We start from the raw sequence: 9369 nt of genomic DNA on the forward strand, positions 1-9369 counted from the left end.
CACGGCATGGGCTCCGCCGAAGGCGAGAAATCTTCGGTTGCGGGCTGCTTTTTTATCCGCACGAATCTCAACGACAGTGGTCCCCCTCCTCGAATCTTAATCCACAGAAAACGGCGATCGTCCCGAATCACAAGTTTTGTAAGAATTATATGTGTATATATATATATATATATAACATCGTTAGAGACTATAGGGGATTGCTGTGCTTGTTTTTTTAATGCATGCTACCATTATTTGTGATCTAATTATGTTGAATTAGAAGAAATGCAATAAGTAAATGGACTAATTTCATATGAAAATTGAAATAAGAGGGGTTAATTATATATTACCCATTAGTTAGTTATTTTTAACATCATCATTCCTACACTTTAAAATGCTATATTGATGTCTCTATAATTATAAAAGTAAAATATTTATATTTATTTATCATAACGTCGTCAATTTTACCAATAAAAATATAAAAGAAAGGATAAAAAAAATTAATTATAGCGTTCCAGTTTGTGGTGACAGATGACGGCGTTGTTGAAGCTGTAGGCAACTGTTATAGATAATAAGAGTGATGGTGAGAGGTGAGGGCCGCTTTGTATTTGCATCGGTGTTGACACAGTTGAGTGGTGCCACTCTTCATTTGTGTTGGCACCAACGCAATTACCAAACGATGAAAGGGTCAACGATGCATATGTCGAGTCGCCCTTTCTCCCCTCGATAACTGCATAAATGTTGATACAAATATAAAGCGACAAAAGGGCCACTCAGCATTTACATCGATGACCCTTTCACCACTTAACAATTGCGTCGGCATCGATATAGATGCATAGCGACTTTCACCTAGTGTCATCGCTCTCCTCATCCACAACAGCCACCCCGCGACTACCAACAACATCTTATCAACCACCACTAATATTGTTCGCCACCATCAATTGGAACGTTAAATTTATTTTTTTACTTTTTGTTTTTGTGTTTCCATTGGTAAAATCGATGATGTTTGGATAAATAGATTTAGATGTTTTACTTTCATAACTATAAGGACTCCAATATAACTTTTTAAAATATAAGGACTAGAATACTAAAGGTAGCTAAGGGGATAATATATAATTATCTCAAATAAGAGCGAGAAAGAATATGTAATGGAGGCAAAATATTAATTAGAACAATTCCATCTCACTAATGACAATGCTTCTTATGCAGTCTAATACTAATGACAATACTTCAACCACAAATCATATGGGATTTGATATCTTCACAGTTTACCTGCCTTTTCTCTTTTAGAGAAGTAAACACTACACAATTTGAGATAAGTAAGGAACTGCAATACGCTATCAATTGAGAATGGCGTTTATACAATTTGCCTGCCTTTTATTGTAAGAAAGTCAACAAAATACAATTTGAGACAAACAGGAAAGTTCATCAGACACAACGATGGATAGCAAAACTAGTAGTTCCGATGACACTTAAATCTTCATTCTGAGTGAATCTTAATTGGATTTCTGCAAGTTGGATACAAAATTTGATGCAGCAAATGCTGCTGATCCACCAACCACACAGACCAAAGCTACAATGATCTGCAAGGCCACTTCCCATGGATACTGCTCAGGCACAACAAATACACAAACAGGACCCAGGACAAGCAGTGCCAGGCTTATGCTCAGGAGTGTTCCAGGGGTTGCAGGGTCTGTTGCCGCAGAAAGAACTCCGAGTTCCTCTGCCTTTGAGAGGAGGCCCAACCTCTCCACCGTCGAGAGTGAGAGACCAAAGTTCTCAGCTGCAGTGAGTAATCCTGCTTTCTCTGCCTTAGTCAGGAGTCTAAGCTTCTCCACATTTGTCAGCAGCTTGATGGGTTCTGAACCATTGTTGTTCATTTGTCTTGGGCCTGGCTCACCTAAAGGGAACACTGTTGATCCCTGCATTGCGAATTGATACTTTTTTCGGTCGGCTAATATTCATATGATCTCAGTAGCAAAAGATCAAAAGAAAGTAGCTGCATGATCAGTAGAACAAATGCTTACAACATTGTGCAACTTGAATCAACACTTTTATGTTGTATATGGAAAAGAGACTACAAGTTAATTTCTAGGAGACAAAAATGAATTACTTTTGCAGTCGGTCACAATTCAGATGAACTCACACCAAAACTTTGGCAAATGAGATACACCTATTTATTTGATGAAGGCCTTTTGCTTATGATTATGTGGACCAAAGTGCAGGTCATCTAAACATGAGCATGATTTGGATTAGGTGACTGTCAAGGAAAGTGCAGGTCATCTAAACATGAGCATGATTTGGATTAGGTGACTGTCAAGGAAAGAGCACCATGTACGCTGAACTCTAACATCTTATAGGCAAGTCAGATTAGATCTCAAAGGTAAGGTGCAAGCTAACTAGAGAGAAGAACACCAGTGACAAGCATTAATTAAACATCAGACGAAATGAAGAGGATAGATATAAGATTTAGACTCACAACATACTCCCTTACCATGTTGGATTGGATGACCAGTAATCCAAAAATATATCTTGTAGGAAAAAGGAAGCTAAATCATCAAATACCTTGGATATCACAAGTTAAAGAGAGATAAAGGGTTATTCACAGGCATCATGATGAAGCAAGTGTATGTAAATCAAATGACTTTAACAGAAAACAATTACATTCTATTCCGATAAACATTGATATGATACAAAGATAGATTGACTGAATCTAGTAAATATTTTAGTTATGGGAGACTTGCTTGCTGGACTTACAGTACACGAATCGAGTACATGACACTAAAGGAACCATAAACTCTCCTAATTATATATGCTACCTGTATCGGTCAAACCTTAAATCACAAATGAAGCATTATAAACCACGAATTCAACAAAATAGCAGTGGAACAGAATAAAGTAGAGCATAAAAAGAAATCATTCTTCAGATTCTATTATCCGCTTCGAGATGATTGAGCTGCTCACCCTCCTGGTGGCTGAAACTCTGGTTCCGGGCTTCGGGGTGGCCATCGACTTGATGAAGAGAGGGCAGCGAGGTATGGCAGGAGAAGATGAGAACATCATTCTGCTGCTGCAAATCCCCACAGCTTCCATGGATGCTCCTCTCTCTCTCTCTCTCTCTCTCTCTGGATGCTATCAGAGGCGATCGGCCTCTCGTTGGAGTGGATATTTCGGCAGTGGTCGAGGAGGAGCAATCCTCAGCAGTACACGCGTCATTAGACTAGTGGTGGAATGGAACTACATACCCTAAGATTTAATTAGAATATATAAAATAAAATTAGCCGATCACCAATATCGACTCCATGGCCCAATGGATAAGGCGCTGGTCTACGGAACCAGAGATTCTGGGTTCGATCCCCAGTGGAGTCGCTTGTCATTGGCTTTTGTTTTTTTTCCTTTTTTTGAATAAATAAATGATATGTAATAAACCCCAATCCCCCTATAAAATACTAAATAATATGATTAAACATTTTTCAATAAATGAATGATATTATCTATTGTAACACACTTTAATACTTATGAACCCAACATACAAAATATAAAATAAAATGAGAATGTAAAACAATATATATATATATATATATATATATATATATATATAATTAAAATGATACAAATATGTATTTTTATATCAATTATGATAATTGATATTAACTTTGATTTTGACTTTAAAGCCTATTTAATAGACACATAAATGAACCCTATCATTTTAGCTTTAGTTCTAACGTTGATACTAATAATAATAATATTATTATTATTTTCAATTAATCGAGACTCAACATGTTACCTTAGCTTCCTTGTAAATCGCAATCTCTTTCACATAATAAAAGTAATTTGGTTTGACTTCAATTGTCTTTACATGAACATGAGATGAGTCTTATTTTATACAAGTAAAAGATGAACAAACACAACAATTGGTTTTCATTAGCTCACGTCATTGTCCGAGCTTAAATCAGATTAGGGCAATAGTGTTCGGGCTTAGGTCAGATTAGGCCATCAATGGTCGAGCCATAGCCAAAGCCCTCCTTTAATAAAAAATAATAATGATAATAAAGTGAGATTTTATTCCTCTCATTCAAGTATTAAACTTTGTTCTCTTTCTCCCTTTTACTACTACACTAATCACCCATAATTAGTAACTTAGAAAGCACATGTTTTCGCAAAGTATCTTATGATATATTCACTTTACTTATAATAAAAAAATAAATACATATAATGTAACCAAAGTATATCTTTCCATATGATGCATCTGCTCAGAACAAAAAATTTATCTAAATCATCCAACATTGATAAAAATATATCTTATTTGTGCATAATGTGTATGCCTAAAATACAAAGATATTCGAAGCATCTAATGTGCCCAAAATATTCCATTTGAGAGTGATACATTCATATAGGATAAAAAGAATATATGAAGCATCAAATGTGACTAAAGTAGTCTAATCTATTCTATTAAGATAAAAAAGAATCAAACACATTCATGATATATTTGTTTGAGATAAAAAAATATAAAATATTCTCTTTGTATATAATACATTCGTTCAAGATAACGACAACATCAATTATAATTAGAGATGAGAAGACAACTAATATAATTATATTTTATCTTTACAAGTGATACGTCCATTATGCATTGCCTAAGATGAAAAAAAGTAATTAGAGTATCATTTTATTATCTTTAAACATAAATAATAATTGTCAATATCTTAAACAAATAACTTTATATCTTGATGCACAATAAGAGAACAAATGATATGATTCTTATATTTATATCCCTTTGGTTAAACTCTCACATGTGCCATTGTTTTTGTTAAATTAATTTAGTTTAATAACTATTGTTCATATTAATGACTATAAAAAATATTAAAATTAAAATATCTTTTAATATTTTTAACAAAAAAAAAGTATATGTAAAATTATCAATTTTATAAAAATATATAATCCTTTGATGGCATTAGTATTATTTAGTGTGTTAATAGTATTTTATATTAATGATAAGAGAGTAACAAAAATAATTTATATTTTGAGTTTCGCAACGAACATAAATATTTACATTATATATACACACGATTTTATGGATCAAATATATGATATTTCGATTCTGATTCCAATTATTATTCTATATTTTTATCGATAAAAAAAAAAATTGTAGCTTTTACATTCTGGCACTCGAATCGCCCTCAAACAATCTTGATGAGAAGATCATCTATATCTCTTGAGAAGTTGAAGGACTTCTCGAGCTCTCATATTGACAATAAATCACAACTCGATAAATTTCTTTCCTATTTCTTTTTAAGGGTCTCATTCTTATTAGATGGTATCGATCATTGAAGGTATTCAACTTATAATTTTTTTTCTTCACTTCAAAAAAATTAGTGAAGAGGCATATCATTTTCTTTCTTCTCCCATTTACAACTAAGATAAATTACCATACTTGTTTCAATAAATAATGTATATTATTGACAACTGATTAATTTTCCTTTGTAAATTCTTCAATCATGATAATTTTTTCTCGTAGAAGCCCAACCATGTGGTTGGTCACGAAGGATGAAATTAGAAAAAGTAAATGTTCTTATATTGAAGTTATAGTTCTTTTCATTGATTTGATATTATTATTATTATTATTATTATTATTATTATTATTATTATTATTATTTATATAAATAAGTTTCAAGTGTTGGGATTTTTCTTCTTGGAATACCTCGAATGTATATTTTGAACCATCCCCTTGCTTGTAAATGCATTAGAACTCAAATGTCGTGTTTGGTTTGAGTTGGGAACGAATATTATGTTGATGGCCATCGATTTTGCTTTTCAAGCATTATTAAAAAATATAAATTAATTCATTTGGTAATAATTCTAATTTGGTTAGCCATCTAAGGATAATTTAGTTAAGTTTTGCCTTTTAGCACGGCCGAATCTAATGGTCATATTTGCGCCACTTACTCTGCACGTGGCCGTGGGCAGTTGTGTTTTCATCGCTCGACACGTGTATCGTCGGTCAGGCGAGCTAGTTGGCGCTTCCGACAGGGCTATCCTAAGAAGATCCCGCCGGCCGAAACTGTCGCCCTCGCTGATGTCAAGCCGACCCAGAGGTGCTCACTGGTCGCTGACGCGGTGGGCCATTCTAATGGCCGCAACTTTCGACCAGTGACGGTTCGCCACGTTGCACTGACCGGCATTTGGCTCCGTGGTTAGCGACGAACGCGCCTCGCTTGCTTGTGATTGGAGAAAGGGCTGTGGAGACCACAAGGGGCCCACCGAAAAGTTCCAGAAAAGAAAGAGGGGTGCGCCGATGAGAGACGCGCGGGTGAGAAAGTAATGGTTGGTCGTTTTTCTGTAAAGCAGGCAAACACCGGACGTGGCGTTGGGCCTTCCACCCACGCTGGTCCTAACGATACACAGATTTTATACCCTGCCTTGTTCCGCTACGCACGTACCATCGGGAAGGCCGTGTGGGACCTGAAGAGTAGTCCATACGTCTCCTCTCGGCTCACAGCATGGGTCTGGGAGGAGGGTACTAGGCGAGCCGGTATATAAAGCAGTGTACTATTGGACCGACGACATTAACAGGGGAGAGACGCGTCCCCCACTGGCAGCCGGGGCCGGATATGACGTGTCAAAACACAGCCCACGTGATTGACCATTGACGCTGGGCCCAAAGAAGAGTCCTTGGACGACACCGTCGCCTGGTGTGGTAGGTGAACAGGATCTGTTCTTTTAAGTTAAAAGGTGGGCGTAGGGTCGCCGGCTGTTCCATCGCCCACGGTGCTCCCCACGACGAACGGAGACAAAAAAAATTCCTTTTGCTACTCGTAATGAGCTACTACGCCGCCCACCTGCCAACTACTCGTAATAGATTTAAGGTGGGCCCGACTAGTCTTCGTGGTTCCGAAAGCGGGTCGACGACGTTTGGGTAGGCGAAGCACTGGTGGAACCAAAGACGTGTGCCGGACAGGTGTCGGTACCTCTATTTGTCCCTGATAAAACCACGCCCTGTCCGACACGTGTCCATCCGACAGCGACACGAGCCATGGTACAGTTTTTCCCATCGTGCCGCCGGCCATCTCGGTGCGGCGCGACGCACCCTTTCGACACGATCGATCGTGTCAGTGCTCGACACGTACGATATAGCAGGAGACGATCGTCGCGTCAAAGATGATTAAGGGCGATTTAGGCATTGAAAGATAATTCCACGCCGTCCTCTCTGTCTCTGTCTCTCTCCCTCTCTGCAGGCTTTCATCTCCCTCCTCTCCTGCATCCACATGGGCGGATTATAAATGGTTTCCCCTCGAGATCTTCGCTCCAAATCTTGCAACTCTACTTCCTAATATTTGTACGAGAGTTTAAGGGAGCAAATTGATTCTTTCGCCTTCCAAAAACCTGATTCTTTTCTCGGCTCCCTTCCTCTCATGGCGTACCGCGTCCTTCTCCGAATTCTTCCGCAAATTTTTGTTCTGATCACCAGCGATAACAAGATCCGTCGTCTCGGTGGGATAAAAGCCGTTTCTTGGTAGTCTTTTTGTGTGGCTCGATTCCTTTTACGAGGGTTTTTGAGCTTTAAGATCCTTCCGCCTACTAAAGATCCAAGTTTTCTTGTCTGCCTTCCTCCCTCTCATGGCTTCCGCGAGTTTTGCTCGTAAATTTTAGAACCGTGAGATAAAAATTGGATTTTGCGAGTGGTTCGTGTGGCTTGGCGATGGAAGAGAAGCTCTCTGTTCGGGCAGAGGGCTACCAGAAGGACTTGTTGAGGGGATTCGGAGCTGGCGGCGGCGGACAGGGGGAAGGGACGGAGGGAGGAGGGTCGGGGGAGATCGAGCTCAGCCTCGGTCTCTCCTTGGGCGGACGCTTCGGCGTGGAACCCAAGGAGAAGCGGCTCGTCCGGTCCTCATCGATCTCGACGTTGCCCGTGGAGCGCGACCTCGCCATGGTTCCTCCGCTCGCGAGGACGTGCTCCCTGCAGGCGGAGGCCCAGGAGGAGCTCCGGAAGAGGAAGGAGTTGCAGAGCTTGAAGCGGTTGGAGGCGAAGCGGAGGAGATCCGAGAAGTTGAGCTCCAAATCCAGGATCGCAGACCGGAAAGGCGACATCTTTGACGAGGAAACCGCAGGGTCGAGGAACCGGGTCGCCCCACACGGGCTTCCGTTGTGGATAGCCGGAGCCGGCAGAGCAGCCGCTCAACCAACGGAGGCACCGAGACGCTTCGGGCTGGTATCGCAAGGCTCGATCGGATCACAAGGAAGTAGCTGCTCAAGCGTTTCTGACGTCGAGAGCCAACCAAAACAAGGTGAGAAATCTCGACCACAATGCCTTCTAATTGCTGAATCTTTTTTTTTTTTTGGGGGGGGGGGGGGGGGGGGGGGTAATATTTTGCCGGAAATGACTGTTTAGTTCGTTTAATGTTGAGAATATAAAATCATAAATCATGTTTGACTGACATTAAATAACAATTTAGTAGCATCTGCAAAATAGCCTAAAGGACAAATGCCACTCGATGTCTAGCTAATTGGATGCAGCATTGGCATTTGACCAAGAACATCCAGAATTGGCATGTCATCAACTTCTCATGCTGTTCCTCAAAAGATGTATTGTTTTCTTGCCATGCCATCCAAACCCAAGCTAGAAGATCCCATTACAATCTATGACCTGTGTCTCAGGATCAAGAAACAGTCCCCGGGTCGGGAGTCCCATGACTGCTGCGTTGCTGTCACCCGAGCAAGGCAGTCACAAGGCAGTATCTGATCATACGACAGCCGCGGCAGTAGGAAAACATGTTGCCGGTGTCACCGGGGAAGAGGGCCAATCAAGGAAGGCTACAGAAGGAGCATTGGACGACAGGGTGCGAGAAAAGGCTGGGAGGAACATGGTCGAAAGAATGCCTTGTGTGTCCACCAGGGGAGATGGACCTAATGGCAGAAGGATCGAAGGGTTTCTGTACAAATACAGGAAAGGGGAGGAAGTAAAGATCGTGTGCGTGTGCCATGGCAGCTTCTTCACTCCTGCTGAGTTTGTTAAGCATGCAGGAGGTGGTGAAGTGGCTCACCCACTTCGGCACATCGTCGTCGACACCCTGCCGTCGGCATTCTTGTGATGGCATGCATTTCTATAGGAATTAGCAGGCAACAGTTGTTGCATGTTAGAATCGTCTGGCTTTTGCGTTATTGGACATTGTGAGTTCTTTTTGTATTTCCGAACTCTCCTACCATTGTCTGTTCATGCAACCTTTTATTGCTTATTGGGAAAACCGCAGGAAAGCGTACCGGATAAACTGCAGAGGGAAGGATTTTTTGGTTCACAGATCACACACGCCGGTTCGCCAACCCAACTCATTCCCGGTTCACTTGATACACGCAGGTGCCGTAGTCGATCTGCCGTGTCACCCGCGTTCCATA

At 40.4% G+C, this 9369-nt stretch overlaps 2 protein-coding genes and 1 non-coding gene across 3 annotated transcripts; 2 read left to right on the top strand and 1 right to left on the bottom strand.

The window, feature by feature from the left end:
• Positions 1-1323: 1323 nt before the first annotated feature.
• On the bottom strand, positions 1324-3146 carry LOC103997369 (uncharacterized). The gene is made up of 2 exons (XM_009418558.3): positions 2944-3146; positions 1324-1901 (listed from the first exon to the last, which is right to left on the bottom strand). The coding sequence occupies exons 1-2, from the start codon at positions 3070-3072 to the stop codon at positions 1476-1478; spliced, it is 555 nt and encodes a 184-aa protein (XP_009416833.1). The 5' UTR covers positions 3073-3146; the 3' UTR covers positions 1324-1475.
• A 129-nt stretch (positions 3147-3275) lies between these two features.
• Positions 3276-3348, top strand: TRNAR-ACG (transfer RNA arginine (anticodon ACG)). The gene has a single exon. It is a non-coding gene; the product is annotated as a tRNA-Arg (tRNA).
• A 3792-nt stretch (positions 3349-7140) lies between these two features.
• Positions 7141-9163, top strand: LOC135592757 (ninja-family protein AFP3-like). The gene is made up of 2 exons (XM_065082411.1): positions 7141-8264; positions 8635-9163. The coding sequence occupies exons 1-2, from the start codon at positions 7679-7681 to the stop codon at positions 9066-9068; spliced, it is 1020 nt and encodes a 339-aa protein (XP_064938483.1). The 5' UTR covers positions 7141-7678; the 3' UTR covers positions 9069-9163.
• The last annotated feature ends 206 nt before the right edge of the window (positions 9164-9369 follow it).

Source organism: Musa acuminata, chromosome BXJ1-9 (genome assembly GCF_036884655.1).
Source record: "Musa acuminata AAA Group cultivar baxijiao chromosome BXJ1-9, Cavendish_Baxijiao_AAA, whole genome shotgun sequence".
Taxonomy (NCBI): Eukaryota; Viridiplantae; Streptophyta; class Magnoliopsida; order Zingiberales; family Musaceae; genus Musa; species Musa acuminata.